The sequence below is a fragment of the Gossypium hirsutum genome, chromosome A03 (assembly GCF_007990345.1).
Source record: "Gossypium hirsutum isolate 1008001.06 chromosome A03, Gossypium_hirsutum_v2.1, whole genome shotgun sequence".
Classification (NCBI taxonomy): Eukaryota; Viridiplantae; Streptophyta; class Magnoliopsida; order Malvales; family Malvaceae; genus Gossypium; species Gossypium hirsutum.
In genome coordinates this window covers 600,101-622,663 of record NC_053426.1, presented here as the reverse complement: position 1 = coordinate 622,663, position 22,563 = coordinate 600,101, and the positions used below count along the sequence as shown (strand labels likewise).

At 27.1% G+C, this 22,563-nt stretch overlaps 1 protein-coding gene across 1 annotated transcript; it reads right to left on the bottom strand.

Moving 5' to 3' along the window:
- Positions 1-3,262: 3,262 nt before the first annotated feature.
- On the bottom strand, positions 3,263-5,370 carry LOC107950166 (transcription factor MYC2). The gene has a single exon (XM_016884954.2). It carries the CDS (start codon positions 5,143-5,145, stop codon positions 3,496-3,498), a length of 1,650 nt encoding a protein of 549 aa, XP_016740443.1. The 5' UTR covers positions 5,146-5,370; the 3' UTR covers positions 3,263-3,495.
- Positions 5,371-22,563: the final 17,193 nt, after the last annotated feature.

The following is a 22,563-nucleotide window of genomic DNA, read 5'->3' as shown; positions in this document are numbered from 1 at the left end:
GAGTGACTAAAATAGGACCGGTTCTTAACAACAATGCTAAAATTGACAAAAAAAAAAGAATATTAGAGTGTCCAAAATAAGAATGCAAAAATTTTAAAGTGACTATGTTCTTTACCTTTATTATTATTAAATGGATGGATGAATTTATTTTTCATGGGATATTTAATTTGGTTTAATTTCACAATTTTCATGCTCCAAATTATGTACCAACAGGATTAAATTGTTTATGCTTTATAAAACTAATATATATATAGAGATAGATAGATATGTTAGAAGTAAGATAATTTAATAAATAATATAAATATGATAAGAAATTTGATTAATGAATATGAAATAATTCATAATTTTTTAAGAAAATGTTGTTAAATTTTTATATGATTGAATAAATCAAGCCAAAGGTTTAATCGATTGGATCCCAATTTATGGTCCAACCATTTTGAAAAATTAAAAGAAGAATTAATAAGAAGCCGATAGCCTGATGGTTAAGGTGTTCACCACCTTAGGTGTGGTTTAGGTTCCAGTCACACTAGTCGCATGTATTGTTTAGATTTTATCTTATTATTAGAATCCGCCAAAAATAAAACGCTAATAATTATGAAAAATTCTTTAAAAATTTCCATGCCATGCTTAGGCCTAGACCCGAACTTGCACCGTCTAAATAATGTATTTTTACTATTTAAAAAATAATAAAATATGTTTTCATATTAATATTTATATATTTTTATAATTAAATTTAAATACAAATAATTTTAAAACGATTTTACTTAAATTCATAGTTAGATTGGTTCAAGAATAATAATAAAAATCTTTACCCAAGCTCTAACTGTGTAAATAGGTCTATTTTGCAAATTTTAACCTATTTTTTGGTTCTCATTTATTAATGTATTGATTCTCTAATTTTCAAATTCATGAACCAACTAATTTAATTGATTGAATCACCAATCCAATTCGATTTTTACAACTTAAAAAAGAAAAAAAAAATTCTCATGTCAAATTTGGAAAAGAAAAAAGTGATGTAAACAATTTTCTCCTTCATAATTTCCTTGTTTATCTTCAATGATTATTATGGCATAATAGAAAATGTAGAATTTCCACCTCTACTTTATGTCTCCATTCATTTAACACCTTATCTGTCATATGATCTAAATTGAGCATCTATATGGAAATTACCTATGGTTCCATTCATTTAATCTTCTATCTCTTAGATTGGATTTTTTTTTGGAATTTGCAGAAATGAAGTTAGAAATTTGTTTCTGGAAATTAAGAAAAAAATAAAAATATTTGGAAAGCCAAATCTAAAACTTTTTATGTTAAAATCGCTCAAATTTAATTATTAATTTTTATGAAAGGGCCAGACATGCAATTTTTTTATATAATTAAAAGGACTAAAAAGGATTAAATTGAATAGTTTAACATCTAATAGATGCTATAATTTTTCCTTGTAGGTTAAATATACATTTTGGTACCTGAATTTGACTTCATAATTCAAATAAGCTATTTATCATAAGCACTAATTTGGACAAAAAAGCCAAGTTCATAAATCAAATTGAATCAAGAAGTCAAGTTTAGGTATCTAATTGAACCAAAATAAACTTTTGGTGTCAAATTAAACCTTAAAACCAAAATCAAGTACCTAATTGAAATAAAAAAATTTAAATATCAATTTCAACCTCGAACCCAAGTACCAAAATGCATATTTAGGAATTACGTGTTGAAGCAAAGCTTGAAATAAACTTGTTTGTTTGTTATTTTAGTAAGAGGTTTTTTGGTTATCAATTTTTAAGTTTTTAATCCATTCTTTAATTTTTCCGTTCAATCTATATAAAAATTTATTATCAAATTACCATGTTCGGTTCAACTAATGTTTTTTGAATCAGACTAGATTAATAAATGGGAATATCAGTCGGGAGAAAACCATTAAAACAGTTAAATAGGGAAAATTTTATAATGTGATAATATAATATATTATAATATAATATAATATAATATAATTCTGAACAATTGAAAATAAACACTTGTCAATTGAGTTTTGGTTCAGTTGGTATCGGCATTATTGTTAGTGCAAGAGAACGTGGGTTTGAGTACACTGAAGTGCATTATCTTTTTAGATAGTTTTAAGCATTGTATAAAAAAATTAAAAATCGTGCTACTACACTCAAATGAAAGGAAGTAAATAAAAAAAAAATGACACCCCACTTAGCACAATACCAAAAATTCCCCCTCGTATCATAGAGACAACTACATATGTTTTTGGTTTTAAATAAAATCTAATTTATATTTAAAAAGATGTTTTTTTTTTGGCATTTTTATTAGTGTTTCACCATTTATGTTTAGGATTATTGGTTGTCCCTTTTAACAATGTCGTTTTCAATATTAAAATTTGCATTTTTTACTTAATAGTGCAATGTGCCTTATTAGTGTACCAAACACTTGTTGGTATTTATATATATATATATTTTTAAAATATGATTGTTTCTTCATCATTTCATATTAAAAGTTGAAATTGTAATTGTTCAAAATTTTGGATGGTTTATTCAAATTCAAGTCTAAACCAATTCTATTTGATTATAAGAAAGTAATGATTATAACCCATCCAATCTGAACTTAAAAATGATTAAAATAAAAAATAATCTAAACTCAAAATGATCTACACAACAAACATCTAAACTCAGAATGACCCAACTTGAAAACTAGAATAACAAATCGGATAAACTGAACTTGAAATTGTGTAAATAGAAACAAAGCAAGCATTAAATTGAGTAAACTCAAAATGATTTAAATTCAAAAGGGTTTAACATATTATTTACTACTTAAGTTTGGCTTCAATGTTCAATTTGATAGCTAAGTTTCTTTTTTCCAATTTGGCAGTTACGTTTTGCTTCAATGTCAACTTTGCTAGCTGATTTTTTTTTATTTGATACCCGAATTTCTTGGGGTTTCAATTAAGTACCAAATTCAAATACCAAATAATATATTAATCCAACCCTAAAAAAATTAATAAATTTAAAACCTAAATTAACCCGAACAAAAAATAATCCAAACTAAAATTAATTTTATCCAAACTCTTCATGTTATATAAAATTGGAAACATTCATACATGTGGGTATCAGGCTTGTAAAAATGGTCTACATCCTTCTTTAGCAAAGAAAAATTATTGCATGGTCAAAAACAGTGAACCCAAAATGGCCCAAACCAAAAATGGTACCCAAAACATCACACTACCATCGACAGCAAATGCATATGAAATGGTGACAAAACAAAATTGAAGTAAAATTTTCATGTTCAATGCTCACACAATCTCAAACACTAAGAATTAATGTCTGAAAGTGAACAACATGGTACCAAAACCCAGATCTTCATCTAGGTTCTAATCTATGTAACAACATATATATATACTGTATACATGGATGACATACACTACAACATTGAACACCAAAAATAAGGCCTATTTGAGCTTATTACACTACTAAGAGAAGAGACTAGTGGGATGATCGTCTATCTTGGATCTCCAACTTTGGATGTTAGAGCGATCCTAAGTTGTTCTTGGTTGTAAAATCGGTTCCCCATCTTCACATTAACCTGTTGTATCATCAAGTCGTTAACGACGGAAACGCTTGCGTGGTGTACGTCGAGGTCTAACTCTTGTAAGGCAGCCATTAACCGTGATGCTGGATGATTCTTTTTATTGGATTGGATTCGAATCATGGCGTCTAATCGGATAGTCTTAACGTCGATATCCAATTCTAGTAATTTGTGGGACGTGGTGAGGCCTCCTCGCTGACTTTCTTTCTTGGTTTCTTCTAATTGTTTATGCAACTCTTCTTTCATTGAATCCACCTTCTGTAGCTTTATCTTTAGCTCGTTAATATACGAAATAGCATCCCCCAGAAGCGATGCTTTATCCATCTTCGATACGTTTGGTACCACTGCACGTAAGGCGTAAAACCTTTGGTTAAGCTTTTCTCTTCTTTGACGCTCTGCTTCTACGTGATTCAGAGGCTCTTCTCTTCCGTTAGCCGGTTTTCTCCCCCGTTTTCGTGGTCTCTTTTCGGGTTCCGCGGAAATAGTAACTCTTGCACTATCTGCTTCTTTAATAACCGAAACTTCGAGATCGGAATGATCTGAATCTCCACCACCACCCGATTTCATCACATCGGAAGTAAAAGAAAGCATCCCCTCTTCATTACTCGGCGATCTCTTCTTCCGAGAAATCAAATTACCGTTCCCGATTCCTTTACTTTCGCCGAAATTCAATATTTCCCCGGATTCCGGTTTCAACAAATGGGAAAATGTATTTCCGTAATTGTAGAAATTCAAGCCGCCATGAGTGGAACTCGGATTCTCAGTTAAACTACTAGAACTAGGATTTTGATTATTAATGTTATTTGGATCACTAATCCAAAACGATGATGGGTCGTCAGTGTTGTTGCTCATAGACCAAGTTTCAGCTTCAATTCCATTAAACAGCGCTCGAACCTTATTCACTAGATCGGAGCTTTGGATAATGAATTCCGATGACCCTAATTCCACGACACCATTCGTCAACGGTATACAAACTATCGTTTGTATACCGAAAACCCGTCCTTGTTTCGCTCTTTCACACGTAGAATTGGCTAAGCGGTCCGATCCGGCGACCCATACTGGACATGAATTGAAAAAAGCTTGTCCCGGAAGTCCGTTGCCGTTAACGAAAGATTGGGTCATGGAAACTAAAAAGAACCATTCGGTGTCGGTGACTTCTTCATCGACGGCGTCGTCAGTGGTGGCGGTTGAACCGGAAATCAAAGAGTTGAGTTCTCTGAGAACCTTTTTACGATGCTGTTGCTCGGCGATTGTAGATAAAGAAGCTTTTGACTTTGCTTTCTCTTTATCTTCTTCCCCTTTGTAATACCCGTCTCCCCAGCCGAGCACGGCGGCGCCGGCGTAATCGTATGAGGATTGCCAAAAAATAGCGTAAGTCCAACAATTACGAACACCTTCGAGAAGAGCTTGGAGACGTTGTTGGAGAGAGTCTTGGTTGAGAGGAACGGACGGCTGAGATTGCTGCGGCGGAGGAGGAGGTGGTGGTGGCGGCCATAAAGCAGATATGTCCGAGTTCATAAAAGATTCCATAACCGACGTGTTATCGTCCGACCAAAGATTCATCGCCTGCACTATCACTATATAAGATTTTTGTTAAAAAAAATTGTGGGCTTGAAGATGAAGAAGAAGAACAGGAAATACAAAAAGTGGGAAATGGAAATTATTTGGGTTCCATGTGAGGGATTTATTTGATTTGATTTTCTTTTCAGTGATCAGTGGTGATAGATGAAATAGAAATAAAAAAGTGACTATTAAAGAAGAAAGTGAAAAATAAGGGTCAAATTTCGATTATAGTCCCTCAATCTTTTTTTAAAACAATTTTAAACTTTCTACCAACATTAACATCTATTACTGGTTGAACATGATTGATTTGATTTTCGCGTAATCTTAATTAATTATATGATCAAATAAAAATAACAATAAATCAGCTTCATCAGTTAAATGATAGCAACTGAAGTAAAGAGTTACCATCTCAAATTTTACTATAATAGCGGACTAAAATCAAAATTAAACAATAAATACGGTTTTCTAAAGATTATGTCATCATTTTATCAATTTAAACATACTAATATCGTTATAATAATAGATAGACTAAATTATATTAAGAGTGTGTTTCTTTCTACGAAATATAAAAATTATTTTTGATAATAAAATTATCAGAATATTTCTAGATATGTTAAATTATTTTATTATCTAATTAACAAAATATAATATTACTTCTCATAGAATTTGCTTATAGTATCTTCTTGTACTAATAAATAAATGCATTTCTCTATTAAATTATTTTATTTCTATTTTTTTAATAAATAAACTGAAATCCAACAAATGCAATAAATAGTTAGGGAAAAAGAAAGAAGAAAACTAAACAAATATAATATAATAGATTAAATATTAGTTTCACTCAACTACTAGCAATAGAGTTGAAAATCTACTTGAAATATTACCAAACAAGGATTTAATTCATTAATTATTATTTCATTTCATTTTAAGTAAAATAAATTAAAATTACTAAAAATAAAAATAAAATTATTTAGCCTTCCTTTTGGGTCTTTTTGTTTAGCGAATTTGGAAGATTAAGAATTTATTTATATTCTAAGACATAAATTGTGATCTTTATGGGGATCAATGCATTAGCCATTTTTCTGGTTCTCATGAAACCTTAGATGGAACGTGGATGTATTTATTCACTGATGGTGCAGTGACAAGAGATAATGGGAATGCTTCAATTAGTGGTGTGTTGTGGGATCAGTATGAGAATTGGATCTTGGGGTTTAATCATTACTTGGGGAAATATACAAATTTTTAGGCTGAATTATGGGGTATTTTAGATAGTTTTGTTCTACTTGACAAAGGTATCAGAATGGCCATAATTCAGAAAGATAATTTGGAAGTGGTAAAAGAAAGTAATCTAGTTGCTGACTGTTTAGTTAAATTAAGTTTAGCCTGGAGGTTAAGCTTACAGGTTTTTGATGTCCACCTAATGAAATTTTGGGGTTCCTTCAACAAGACAAAATTAGCGATACTTTCGCTCAATTTAATTTGATGTAATTTTATCTTTTATTTATCACCAAAAAGATTGTAAAATATCCCGAACATGAGATTTCATTCTTTATTCTAAAATCATGACACTAATAAAAATATATATTAATTTTTGCTCCAAAATTTTCAACAAAATACAAAAGAAGTGACAATTAAAAACGATATATATTCTTTTATATTTTTTTTGTTAAAAATATTCCATCCAATACTATATAAATCAATCATTCATAAATCAATTTTTCAAAAACAATAGGCCAAGATTTTTTTTTAAATTTTGACAAATTGACAATTTCCCTTATTTTTGCAGCTCAAATATTTGGACATCTTATCTTTTACTTAAAATGAAAACATTTTGGTACATTTTAAATTGAAAATTAAAAAAATGATTAAATCAAATTTTAAATAAAGTAGTGATCCCACTTCTTAATTTAAAAAAATTAATAAATAAATTTAATTATTAAAAAAATATATTTTACAACTTATCCACAAATTATGTTTTTAATGAATTACAAAAACATGATAAAATTTTAATACCAAATATAACTATTTAACTCCAACTCAAATCATACTTAAAATGATGAATAACCTCACCGTTACGCGCTCACATCAGTTCTACCCACAGATTTTATTTTTAATTATAAATAAAATATTAGCACGTTTGCTTTATTCTTTCTTAGTGGAATTTGATTTTATTATTTTATTAAATCGTTTTTTTTTATCATTGGACACGTTTTGTAAAACCACTTTTTTCATGTGAAAAATACCATCATCAATCTTATCTAATCAATATTTACATGGACTTTTATTATTATATTTATTATTATTTTCTTTGCCTTTTTGATTAATTATTAAAGCTTAGCTAAACTTTATAGTATTGTTTCACAAGCCCCATCTTAAAAATATTGTTTCCAATTACATCCTTCAAGTCCCAATTTGCATTATTGTAAAAAATCTAAACTCCATCAAATATAAACAATAGTGAGTGAATGGGTTAAACTTTGTTTAGCATTAATTCTTATAAGTGCTTTTGGACTAAAATGTATTTTTGAGCAAAAACTAAAATTTTTTGTTTCTACTTTTGGCTAAAAAAATACTTTCGTAGAACTTTTCTTTTATCTGAAAAGCACTTTTGAAAAGCTTAAAATCATCTTGTTTAACAATATTTTTTCTCAAAGGTAATTCTTAGAAGCAATGCTAAACTGGCATTTAGTATCCTTAATTTATTGTGTTCAAGTCAGACCAAGCTCGGATTAGATTTAAGGGCAAGAATAGAGGAGATGGCAAGGGCTCAAGCCTTGCTAAATTTTGTTAAATTTTATTTTAGCCCTCGTGTTAATTATCTAAAAATATGATAATATATATTTAGCTTCGTATAGATTTTTTTTTTCATATAAATTGACATCTTTTTATAGAATTTGTAATTCTGCATGATAAATTTGGTAACATTGTTACTTTAAATCTCACTAATTTTATGGGTATAATATCTCAATTATATTTTAATTAATTAAATAGATATATTTATATTACAATAATGTTAATATATGTCATTATATGTTAATAACTTAAATTATTAGCTAATTGAGTCTTAGTTCGATTAGCATAAGTATTGTTATTAATATAGGATGATGTGGGTTCGAGTGCATTGAAACGTATTATCCTTCTATTTATGAGTTGGAGAAAGACTATGGTAATTCCAGGCATTGTGACAAAAAGAGCCGGATATGATCAAATTCCATAATGAAATTATTAAAAAAAATTTAATTATTATAAACCTAATATAATATTTGAATTTAATTTTTAATGAATATAACCCTTTCTTAACATTTTTTCTTATATTTTAAATTTATATATATATCTTCTTTGACTATCCTATTTTTTACTTTGCCCGGTCCCATATATGGTATCAACACCATACACAATTACTTAAGCCTTATCCGAAAAAGAGGCCACAAATTTTATTTATTTTCGTTTATATTTATAAATGACTAAGTTAAACTCATTTAGACCTATCTATATTATTTTTAATTACTTAAATACCCTTTCAAAAAAATCTTGAAATACATATCTACCTTTTAATTAATATATAGTAAATTATATTTTTTATGTTTTATTAAACTTAAACATCAACATATTAACATATTGTTAATATTTATATTATAATATTATATATAATTTTACTTATAATTTTTTAAAATAGAATAAATTGTAATAACATGTAAACAAAGGGACAATATCGTAAAATCAATTTACAGTTTCTAGTTATTGGTAATTAAAAGTCAAAGCCAATCATTCACTCTTTGACACTAAAAATTGGAATATATGTAAACATATTTTTCATGCATTATTAGTGTACAACTCCTTCACCTTACAGTTGAATAATAAAATAATAAAAGAATTATAAAAAAAATATTAATAATTTTATTTAAATATTAATTAATTATAATATTATAAATAAATAATAATAACTCTCGAATTTAGAGTTTAAAATTTAAGATTGTTTTTGAAAAAAAGAATCTGAAAATCACTACCTTAAATTAAATTGCATCCGACATAACAATGTTATGGATATCGCTAGAATAATCCATGTCAAAGTTCAAATTATAATACTTTAAACTCCCCTAAAAATAATAAAATTTTAATTTAATTTTTTAAAATTATAAAAATATAAAATTATATTTTTATTATCTTAAAAATTATAATTTATTTTTTATAAAAAAAATAACTTCACCCGTGTGTGTATGTATATATAAATTGACAAAAGCATTTCACCCGTGTGTGTATGTATATATAAATTAACAAAAGCATTGCAAGTTGCAAAGGTCTAATCACCTTTTTCACACGCCTAGAATTTAAAGTGTCCCAAAATTATATGATAATATCAAATCATACAAATTAAATTAAGGTTTTTTTTTTTGAATTTGGACAAAGTTAGATAACTATCGAGTGCTTGCTTGTGTCTAAAATTTTATTTAAAATAAGACAATGGGGTAAATTGTAATAATAATAATGATGGAGCCAAAAAATGCCAAGTTGTCAAATTCATCATTTTCTATCATCTATTTGTGCCACAAATATTTCATCTGTAATTATTAATAAATTTATGTTTTAATCACTTAATTTTTAAAAAATTATAAAATAGTTATTGAATTATTTAAAATTTTTTATTTAAATCACTAAATTATTAAAATTACTATTGTATGGTATTCTTTGTTTTCACTACCAATACCAATTGAAAACTCCCATTCTCCTTTTTCTTTTATAGACATTTTTTTTTCATGAAATAAATTTAAATGTCACAAACCTACGAACCAAAATCCAAATTGTTTTCTTCTTTAGTCTTTGATACTTACCGTCAAATCAATTTTGATCTCAGCTATATTCTTCTACTCATCGACGAGTATTAATCCATCTACCAATCGATAATTTGTCACTTGGAGCTCATTAGTGACTCAAATTTCATAATAATTGAGTCTTTATTGACTTTATATAAAGTATAAAATAATAAAAACACCCTCATCATAATATAATTTTGTATATAAAAAGATATTTTTAATAATTTTTTAAATGATTTAATGTTCAATTAACTCGTGAGACTAACTCAACTAAAAGCATTAATTAATTGAGCATTAAGATCACTATAAAATCATGTTTTAATCTTTCAAAAATTTATTATTGAATTCCACCCTCCTAAATTTTGTTTTGATTCGCCCCTCATCTTTGCCCTTAATTCAAAACTCATTGGTTTAATTTTATTTTTTTTAAATGTTCTTTTCGATCCCCATCTCTTGATTTATAAAATGTTCACATAAATCAAAATGCTTTTCTTAATTATAAAAAAAAATTGAAGATAGATTATGTGATGATTGATTAATTTGGAAGATGGTGTTTGATTAAACAAGTGCAATGATTATTATACTCTTAGTAATTAAAAAAGGACATAATAAAAAAACAATTATTATATAGTTAATTCTTGATTGAGACAACTTGTGGGTTGATTCAACCAAAGTATATAAGGTGACATAACATAAAACAAAACATGGGTTGCTTCTCCATTAATTTTCCAGTTTTCCAATAGAATAAAATAAAATCCACAGTGAAGATTCATATGTATTAGAAAAGTTTCATAGATACGATGATAAAAATATAAACCTTCCTTTTTAATTAATTTTCAATCAAATCAACCAACTAATCAAATGTACTTGATTAAAGTTGTCATAGGTAACTTTTTTAAGGGGGGGGTTGTATTATAGTGCAGAATGTGTTTTTTTTTACATATTTTAAAATGAGTAAAAATATATATATATTAGAATAGTGGATAGAATAATAATTTATAAGCTATAATTAATGTTGTTGAAATCAAACTAATTGGATTAAAAAGATATTGAATTGGATTAAAAAATCGATTGAATTGAGAAATTAAGTTTAGATTAAGAAAAGGATTAAGTTATAAAGTTTAATTATTAGTTTCTTATATTAGGAACCAAATTGAATAAAATATAAAATTTTTATGAAATTTTAGTAAGAATAGAAAATATGAGGTCCCTAATGAGTAATTGTGAAATTGGATTTCAATCCGAAACTTAGATCGAAAGTTATGTTTGTTTAGGGTTTAGGGACTAAATTAAATAAATTGTAAAATATGATTGATATTGTGATTGATTTCGATTTGAATGAAATTTGATAATATCTATATGCTTTATAATTTTATTTAGCTAACGTTGACACCGAATTATCGAGAGGGAAAGGAAAACCTAATGTCGTCAACGAATAGCTCAAAAATTCGGTTTGTATTTCTATGATTCGGAACCAATTTAATTACTACACATTCTTATTATTTTGCATTATATAACATTGAGTTGAGTTGTTATTTGATTTTTAATTGAATTGCTTCGATTGAGATTGATTATCGAGACAATGACTAAATTGAATAGAATAAAAAAATTTGTATGATCTTATTGATATATGATAACTGGTATGAAATTGAGTTGAAACATACTGGATTATATGATGAATTGATGAATTAATGGTTAATTGGATATGATCAATTATGATTTGAACTATATATAATGAATCAGAAATTTGGTTACCCTATTAATTGTTCTAGTCGAATCAGATATAGTTAGCATGCCATAGGGTTAGGAATTTAGGATATTGATTGAAAACCATCATTGCTAGGCAACTTGAGGCGGTAGATTATACATGTAAAGTCATTGTTCCTGGGCAACCCCGGGTGACAGAATAACCAGAATGTGGAAACCATCGTTGTCGGGTAACCCAGGGTTGTAGTATGTACATGTATAAGATCATTGTCGCTGCGCAACTCGGGGTGGTGGATCTGCGTATCCGTTCTAAGTCTGTGTCTGGTTAATAAGGTTATAAACATATGAATCGATTAAATGGTATGTGAAATGGTAAATAAAATTGGAATGCTTTATGTGACAAAATACAAAAAGAGTCGAAAACGAGCCTTGGGGGTCGAATGATATTGAAAGAGCCAATAGGCTCAAAATTAGTCGAAAAGAATGTACGAAATTGAATATGTGTATACAAAATATTAATGTTATGCTATTATTTAATGGGTTATTAAGAAAGGAATGGTACCTTAATTGTTGAATTGCATGAACGTTATGCTTTGATACTTATGTGATGAATTGAAGTATAAAATGAATATAAGTAAGTTATGTAATAATGGTAGTTTTGACATGAATTGGTATAGGAATTGGTGTGTAAGATTGGTTATATGTATGACTATACGTAATGAAATAATTTTGCTTGAATGGCATGATTAGGTTTTGAATGTAATATGTGCATATGCATAAACTTGTGTTATTTGTCTTGAATCATGGAAATGCCATTGAGCGTATGTGCTCAGCATACGGTTTGCTTTTCTCCGTGTGCAAGTATTGTAAATTTTCGACAATTCGAGCAGTAAATCGAGCATCCTAGAAGCAATCTTCGATTCAGCAAAACTTGTATAATTACGTTTTTGTTTTTAAGAGTGGCATGTACCTAATTAGGGTTGATTTTGGTATAATAATATGTTTTGGTGAACTTTTGAACTAGAATGTTGATATATATAGAATTGGACATATGAATGTAACAGATAATTGAGCTTAATGTGTGGTTGAAATGTATAATGTTGTTATGTTCATAGCTTAAATGATTAAGCATATAGTTTAAAGGTTTGGTTATTTTGAACTAAGCAATGTGGCATTGGTATACCATTGATCAAGGTGTTTTGTTCATGTTTGATTCATAATGATTGCATGTTTTGGCTGAAAATATGGTATGAAAGTGTATATTAGTTGATTGGAAATTACAGGTTGAAGTTTCATTTAGAAATTCGTAGAAACAATCTGTCACATCGACTGCGAATGATGGTTATCGCGAGGAGACCAAGTTGCCATGCCACGATGTGATATCAAGTTTTGATTATTGTAGCGAGGCCTACTCAGTATGTTGTGTCACAACGAGGAACCACCTGACATCACGACGTCAACTCGATATTTTGAAATTTTACAATTTGGTCCTATTTCGGCCTCAAGTTAGCTTTAGAGCTTTCATAAGCTTTATAAGACCTGGAAACGGTTGTATATTGTATGTATGTTTTGGTTGAAATTAATCTTTTAATAGTATAAATCGAATGTAGTTGCTTCGACAACAAATGTGACACCTTATAACTCAGACCAGATGATTGGATCGAGTATTGAGGTGTTACAAAAAATGTGTGTTTTTTAAGTAATTATAATTATTTATTTAATTTTAAGATTTTTAAAAAAAATTTAAATATTCACATCAATATGAGGTCATGTGATACACGACATGTCACTGTATAAATTTTTTTGTCAGTCACATTTGTACTTAACAATAGAAATGAATGGTAGCTTCCCATTTTTTGTTTTACGTTTTTGTCAGTCGTGTCTATATTTCAATTATTATCAATGAGATATCTCTGTTTCCCTTTTTCCATTTTGGCAGCTCTAATCGACATGGCGTTACCTTTTTCTAGTATTTTATTTTGCCATGTTTAAAAATACAATAATTAATGTGAAATTCATAAAAAAATATTTTATAAAACTAGATTTTATTGGATCCACGATATGAGTGAAGGAAAATATTTTATATTAAAATACATATATATTTATATATTTATAACATTATTTCAACAAATGATTATAGGTGAAGTGATAAGAGATTTCTATTTAAATTTATTAATTTTGTGTTGGATGCTTTAAATAATGTGTGAAGTTTTTCAATAATATTTTCTTCATCTGCTCCTCCTATCAAATGCTAAATTGTCATAGTTGACTTTTGGGATCAAATTTTAATGTTAAAAGTTTATCATGATAGAATAAGTAGTTAATATGTTATTAAAAGTTTTAGACTTATATACTAAAAAAACATTACCTATAATGGTTTATTTAAATATATATATATATTTGCTTATGTGTCTATCCAAATCAGCAATTAATTTTCATGTAATTTATTAATTTAAATTCCATCTCATAAAAAATGTCAAATAATTAAAGGTAAATGTTTTAATTAATATAGATTAAAGAAAGGGGCTTATTTGGATTTAAAAAAATACTATAAGGACTTATTTAAATATGTCATTATAGTTTAAAAGCTTTTTTTTAATATATAATTATTTTTATAAGTTAAAAGAATAAGAGATGTCTAGAAATCAAGCTTATGATCTAAAATAAACCACGAGTTTAGTTTGACAATATAAGTGGATGCCTCCTATGCTTTACAATGAATATTTATATTTAATGTATTATCGATACATAAATTAAAAAGTTATTAGTGAATTATGTGGCGCTATATGTAAATAATTTAATTAATCATTAACATATTATTTATTTATATTTATTTTTAAGATTTTTAATAAGACACCAACATATGATTTACTGTTGACGTTTGATCAAGTATTATTATCATGTGTGCTCATTTTTATATCCGTAAATATAAAATACAAAAAAAAAATGCATACTTGAGGACATAATATACCAAAATGAGGGATCCCAATTGATATTTGAGACAACTTGCTTATAAAATTTGTGAAATGTCACTATATATACAAGTAATGTGATAATGCACCCATGCTGATGAGTTATGAACATGATATATATTGAACACTGCCCCAATGGTCCAATATCACTTTGAAGAATGTGGAAGATAAACTAAAATTAAAATCCTACCACAAAATTCCCTATCTTAATTTGAGTTAAATTATTTGTGGAGTAAGGAAATGTATAATAAATGGTCCATCTTCAAATGGGGTAGACAATGATTGTGAAATTGGAGGTATTGTATGCTAGACAATTTTCAAGCTTTTGTTTGAATTTAAAAAAAAAAAAAAATACAAGGCCATAGAGGGCATGTAAATTGGTTTGATAGTCCAAATAGAATTCATGGTTTGAACTTTGAATCTATTTGATAGGGTTTGTTTTCAAAATAGACAAATAACTATTTGTCGTTGTATCAATAGTTCAGTTAACTATTCGATAAACGATTTTAATATTATTTTTGTTATTTGTCTTTTGCTTTCAGAAGAATACCGATTAGACCGTTGTATTTGCGTGTAAATTTACAATTTAATTTAGAAAGATAAAATTAAAATTTTATCATTTTTAAGGTAAAATTTAAGATCAAAATGTAATTGTATTATTATATTAACTTATAAATTTACAATTGCTAAAGAAGCCAAATTAAAATTTATCATTTTTAGGAAAAGCCAACAAAGGCATTGGCCCCGTTGTTTAAATGAGCAAATTACTCTATAGCCCTTTTAAAAAATTAAAAGGTTCAATTTAGTTCCTTTAGCCTTTGATTAAATGAAAAAAAATTGAAATTTAAGCCCTTTTGAATAATTAATAATTTAAAATAAGCTTTTTTTAATACTAAATTTTTAGATTTGGTTCCCGAATTTTATAATCTTATTCCACCCAAAACAAAAATTTTGGCGTCGTCCCTAAACGTCAATGCCCTTACTTGCCTTTTACCCTTTAAGTATAATCACTGAAATAATTAATTAGATTTGGCACTTCAAATTTTTATCATCTAATTATCACTAAAAGATGAACTCTCATGATTGGCTCGGTGGTCACGAGTTGTTTATTCATAGAATCCACCTAGATTTGAATTTTTAAGGGAATAAGTGATAGGATTTTATTTGACAACTCCCTTTAAATATAATGTGTGTATGATATGAGTATATCTTTACCGAGTCAAAAGAAAAAAAAATCACCAAATGATAAAGCTCATCATTTACTATATAGTCCACATGCATGGTTGTACTATACATTGACAATTAGGTAAAGTTTACTTAACCCTAAAGCCAATTATAGGAGGGAAAAGAAGTTGTGAAATACCAACACTAGCTGTATATAGTAGTAGTTCATTGTATGAAGAGTTTGACAGATCAAAATCATCTTTTTTAAGTTAATGGAAGTTGGGGAAAAGACCTTTCTTTTCTTCATCTTTACTTTAGATAGCCCATTTGATGTTACCATGTCACAATTTAGTATAAAAGTAAAATTTTTATGTGGCAAAAGAAAATACCATAGGTAGAAAAGGGTAAAAATTAAAGAGATAAGGGGTAAAAAAAAATAGTCAATAGCCAAATTGTGTGGGAGTTAGTGCTGACAACGAATAGTATAGCACGTGAATATTTGTTTAAAATATGTGCATATCAAACACCCAAGCCTACCAACCATACAAACCATGGTTCATAATTTACTCTCTTTTCTTTTTTATCATATTTGTTGCTGACAACATGGACCAATTTTTTTATTGTGATTGTTCTCCGAAAGATAAAATACTATTTTTTCATGAGCAAAAATCGATTTTGGCCATAAGATTAAAAGATAAATAGTTGGAATTGTCATTTAATTTATTAAAAAGTTAGATCTTTTAATTAAATGAATTGAGTTGATTTAGGGTTGAATTAGTAGGATTAAAAATAAAGTTTTAAGTTTTATAAATTATTTTGATTTAAGATATTTTAGATTTAGGTTATTCAGATTTGAGATTTAAGATTTTGGGATCAAGTTATTTTGTCAATTTAAATTTGGATTACTTTGAGTTATTTATTTAAATCATTTTAAGTTTGGGTTTAAATATATTTAAATTTAAAGTTAGGTAAATTTAGATTAATTATTTTTATGATTAAATCAGACCAGATCAAGTTTGGATTCATGATGCACCATCACAATATCAAACACAATATATATGAGAAAATTATTTCATTTAAATTTTTATAATCCCTATAAGCAAAGTTAATTATAGTGGAATTGTGTAAATTAGTTTGGAAATAAACTATTGTAATTAAAAGATAAAAATGAGGTATAATAAAATAATAATATATATAATAATCAGAAAAGGACAAATGACTGATCTGTCAATGATAAATGCTCCTACTCATCAATGATTTGTTTATAGTCGGATAAAATTGGAGATTTATTTTTTATTTTTGATTTAAAAATTTTAGTCTAAATATTAAAATTATTAAGTATTTTTTGTCTAATTTTGTCAATTGATGTATTGATAAAGTTATCTTCGTACGACATATTATATAATTGGCAAAAATTAAATAGTTAAATTAATAAATTTTAACAGAATCTATTAATGGCAATAAATAATTGAATTAAGATTTTTAAATTTAAAAGAAAAAATATAAGGACTAAATCTTAAATTTTATCAAATTACATGAACTAATTACATATTTCACCAATCCCTTTTTCTCATCCTTCTGGAGAAGGGTCAACATCTTTGCATCATCTCTTTCATCAAAACTTTAAGATAAGGGGTGGATAACATTTTTCCTTTTTCTACCCAACACCTCTCAACTCTATTGAATTTTATATTTAATGCTATGATATTTATAAATTTAGGGATAAATTATATTAGTATTCATCTAATTATGATTTTTTTTTATTTTTAGTCAATCAATTATAAAAAATTACAAAATGATTATCTAACTATTAATTAATTACGTATTTTTATTTTTATGTTAGATATTTGGTGATCAAAGAAGACAGAACAAAATAATTGAGTAATTATTTTGTAATTTATTATAGTTAAATCTTTCATTTTTGGCCAAAACTAAAGTATCCTCCGTAAGTTACAATGAACAATCATGCCACACCTCATGATTTAATGTCAATATATTCGATTATTCATTGTTAATAAATAAATTTGTTGACTGATAATGTATCACATACAAGAACCCCCATGTACATATATTTGCATTCTGTAAACTTGTCGTTTGCTGCTCGTGTATGTCACAACCTTACAGTTGTTTGCTGCCCCACCCTTCTAATATGGAGCTATATGTACATATGTGTTTATGAGGTCACACAAGGTTTAGAAAACGAAATATTTGTCATTTGTTCCTTGCCTTTTCGAAAAGGTATCAATTTCGTCACCAACAAAAGGAAAACAAAATTCCATATTTTAAGGTCACCACTAGTGTTTTTAACATTAAATGTTGTTGATCATGCCATTGGCACAATGAAAAACACAGTGAAGGTTCTTGTACTCAAAAGTGGAATTGTAATTTGCTATCTTCACTGAAAAAAAAGAAGATAAATTAGTTATTTTGTTGTAAATTGGTCATTTTATTAAAAATTTTATTCATTTCTACTGTTAAAAATTGGTCCCTATATATCAACATAAAATATACGTTACATGTTATGTGTAACTATTTGATTATTTTGTCAGTCACACTAGTTTTGAACAGTGAAAATAGATAAAATTTTTAAAATTTACCTATTTTTTGAGTAGAAGGTGCAAAATGTAACTTGACTTTTAGTATAAATGTTTTCATAATACTTTTACCGAAAAATATTTATTCAAGATTTGGTTGCTATGTGTGTAATCCCTTTCTTCCTTTTCTTCAATAATGTAATTAGTAAAGGACTAAAAGCAAATTGGGTTGAAGATGATCAACGGCCTCCAAGATAGAAGATAAATTATAAAGGTGTCAGTTTTTGGGATGTTTTTCGATGATTAAGTTATATATAATTACTAAATATTAAATAAGCATTTACAATACGGATGGATTTAAATAAAATTTGAAGACTATATTTCAAATTAAATTGAATTTAAACAACTGTATATAATATTATATTATGCAGGGGCGAAATCAAAAAATTATTTTACAAGAGTCGGAATTGAATTGTATATTTTGAAAGGATTAAATAAATATTTTATCATTTTTAAAGGTGAAAATATTATAAAAAGAGTTAAGAGACCTCTACTAATCTCCTCCCTCGAATACTATACATAAAACAAATCTGAATTTAACTTAATCCAATTATCAACACCTCAATGTGAAACTCTAGAATTTTAAAAGTGTTATTATCCTTCATAATTAATCATGATAGTAATGTGAAATTAAAGCCCAACTATTTTCTCTTGTTATTCCCAAATGAGATTGTAATGATTTTTTTGACTTTTATATATCCAAATTCATTGTATCCCTTAATTAATGGCTCTAGGAGGCTCTCTTGTTTGATGATTCAAATCTCCCACATTCACACTTTTTACCCACAATTAATTATAGATTAATGCATTAGAATTTAATAACCTTTTTATTGTTCAATATTGTTTTTGTTTTATTTAAGATATTATTTGAATTTAGTAAGATAGATTGGAGAGAGAAAAAAAATTAAAGAAACAAAAAGAAAGACTTTGAAGAAGGTGAGTTGAGTCACATAGAGAGTTTTAAGTTTTTGTAAACAAATGTGAGTTTGGAAGGTCTCCAATTCTATTTTATTTTTTTTAATATTTTTATCAATCCATAAATAAGAGAATAATATGTTTTAGTATACTTGAATTCACGTCATCCTGCATTGGTAACAATACCCATGTCAAAACACTTGGTTTGAGATCATTTTCAATTTTTCGATTTCTCCTACTCAACCTTACTAACGACCAATTTATTGGTCCTATTGAGTTTAGGTAGAACACTTGGTTTTGAATTGATTTTCAATTTCTCAATTTTTTCTACTCAACCCTATGAATGACCAATTTGTTGATCCTATTGATTTTAGACAGAACACTTAATTTGAATTGATTTTCAATTTCTCAATTTTTCTTACTCAACCTTATAAATAACCAGCTTGTTTATCCTATTGATTTTAGGTAGCTACGGATCATCCCAAATGATTGTTGGGTCTACAATTGGCAGAGCCTAGTGCTTGAAGGCTTGAATTATATTTGGGTTATAGCCTCTTGGATTATAGGTTTGGTTATACTTTGGTATGACAAATACCCATAAGGATAATTAAAATAGGGAGACCAAGCTTTGCATAGTCATCTATTTTGGTCCAATTGTTTGCCAAAAGCCCACTTCAGTCCTTGTCTTGTATTGCTCTATTAATGCCTTTAGGTCTTCATATTATAATAGTTTCAGATTGGGGCCCTGGCAAACATTGTATGGACTCGAGAGTGAAGCTTGTTTGAAAAAATCTTTTATTATTGGTCAAGTTTTACTATTAGTCCTCGTGCTATGCATAAGTTCACGATTTAATTCTTATACTCTAATTTAATTAATTTTAGTTTATGTACTTTTTGAAGTTTGAGATTTTAGTTTTGACTTGAACAGTATTTGTTGAATTCATTAATGTTGCATTTGGGAACATGAATTTAAGAAATTGGGTTTGAATTTTATCTACTATATGAATTGTAAGAATGAAATGCATATATTATGAATAAATTAGTTGTATTTTTATATAGTATATACATGAGACGTATAAGAAGTATTAATTTGTCAAATTTATAAATTCCTTATGAATTTCAAATTCATTACTAGATAGGAATCGAATAAACTCATGGATTTGAGAAATAATCATGAATATTACATTTACGTGTGTATTATCACTCAATTTACACTATTTTCGGAATCCAAATTCAAAACTTGAAATCTAACTCAAATGGCAGACATCAAATCCATTTCATGACCCACAAAAATGTCATATCATTTTAATCAAAGTTTGAAAAGTATAGGGACTAAAAATGATCAAGTTGGAGAACAAAAATTAAATCCTTATGATACCATCTGAATTAGGATTGAAATTTCAAAGTTCATAAAGTACGGGGATTAAAATTGATAAAATTAGACCTTTATCATTTACTTTTTTCAATAATTTATTAATAAGGTTAATTACACCAAATGTTCCTAAATTATGATCTAAATTTTAAATTAGTCCTTAAACTTTAAAACATTATAATTGAGTTCTCAAAATATGAATAACATACCAATTACATCCTCCTATCAACATGTGTCTACTTAAACATTAAATGCTAGTTAATATTAATTTGAACTTCTAGCTTAAAATTGTAAAGACAATATAAAGTATTTCACATATCCCTTTTTTGTTTTTTGTTTTTTTTTTCAAATACGATATCCGACGTGACGTATATCTTTAAAATTAATGTAGATTTCTTCGTTATTTTATTTAGCCATAAGTAAACATGAAATTTGCTTAGAATATTTTGTGAATCTAAGCTCTTGATAATCCTATTGGAGGAGGACACTCGAGGCATCCAATGATAAATATATTTTCTCTAACATATCCTCACCAATATCTTCTATTCACGTAATTTAAATTGAGAACAAATAAGGTTGGATTATATTCACTTACATTTCATTGTATTATAATACATACATGAATTGCATAAATAATATAAGGATGATTCATTTCATGATATCATATACTATATTAGATTATGACACATTCTTAATATAGGCGAAAATAATTATTTAATAAATTTATTAAAATTTAAGATTAATGGCATCAATGGCCATTATAAAATAAGATTTGTCCTATTTTTGGTCACTGTAAATAAGGTAATTGTGCGAATTAATCATTATTGTTAAAATTTTTATTTTTTTACTGGATTGTTGATGTGACACACAAGCCCGTTGAATGACTGATATGAGACATTTTTATTGACTTTTGACTAAAGTTTAAGGGGAAAATGTTTTGGACTAATTATAGGGAGGTCCCTAAGCTTTAGTCAAAAGTCGACAGAAAAATGCCACGCGTCATTCACTTAATGTGCTAATGTGGCACATCAACAATCCGTTAAAAGAAAACAAAAATTTTAACGGTAATTACTAATTCGCATAATTATCTTATTTAGAGTGACTAAATTGGGAAAAAAAATTGGAGTGACCAAAATAGGACATACCCTATTTTAAAGTGATCATGGAGATAATTTGCCCTAAAAATTATCATGAGAACCAAATTAGCTTTTGCTCAAATAATAAAATTGAGAGAGTAAAATATAAGGTTTCTTAGATATAAATCCATATGTTTTTTTTAGATTTATTAAAATATAAAAAGACATAAATATCCTCAAAATAATATTTATTGATTTATAAAATGAAACGTAATTTTTATTGAAATAATAAAATTGAGAGAGTAAACTTTAAGGTTTTCGATTCAAATTCATATGTTTTTTTTCTCGATTTATCAAAATATAGAAAGGTATAAATACCCTCAAAATAATATTTATTGATTTATAAAACGAATATGTTTTTGTTAAATTCACAAATGAATTGATACACGATTAATAGATAACACTAAATCAAAAGTATTATATATAGTATATTATAGATCGCGCATTTATTTATTTTTTTAAAATATTTTTCATATTTATTTTATAATCTATATTCGAAGTAGGTGATTATCCTTTGTAATGGCAGGTTTCAAAAGTAGGAAAATATGTTTTATGATATAAAGTTGTTATTTAGCATTGTATTCTCCTATGGTTGGTTTAATTAGTGGATGAATATTCGTTGAGCCATCAACAATAATTGAGGTGACTTAGTTAGTTACACCTTCTAATATCTAAGCCCATTGAAAAAATAGGTTAAATTACACTCATATCATTAAATTATCAGTAAGTTTATGTTTTAGTTATTTAATT

Bases quoted from the DNA above. Each gene is read 5' to 3' on its own strand.
- LOC107950166 (XM_016884954.2), bottom strand. From the start codon at position 5,145: ATGAATCTTTGGTCGGACGATAACACGTCGGTTATGGAATCTTTTATG.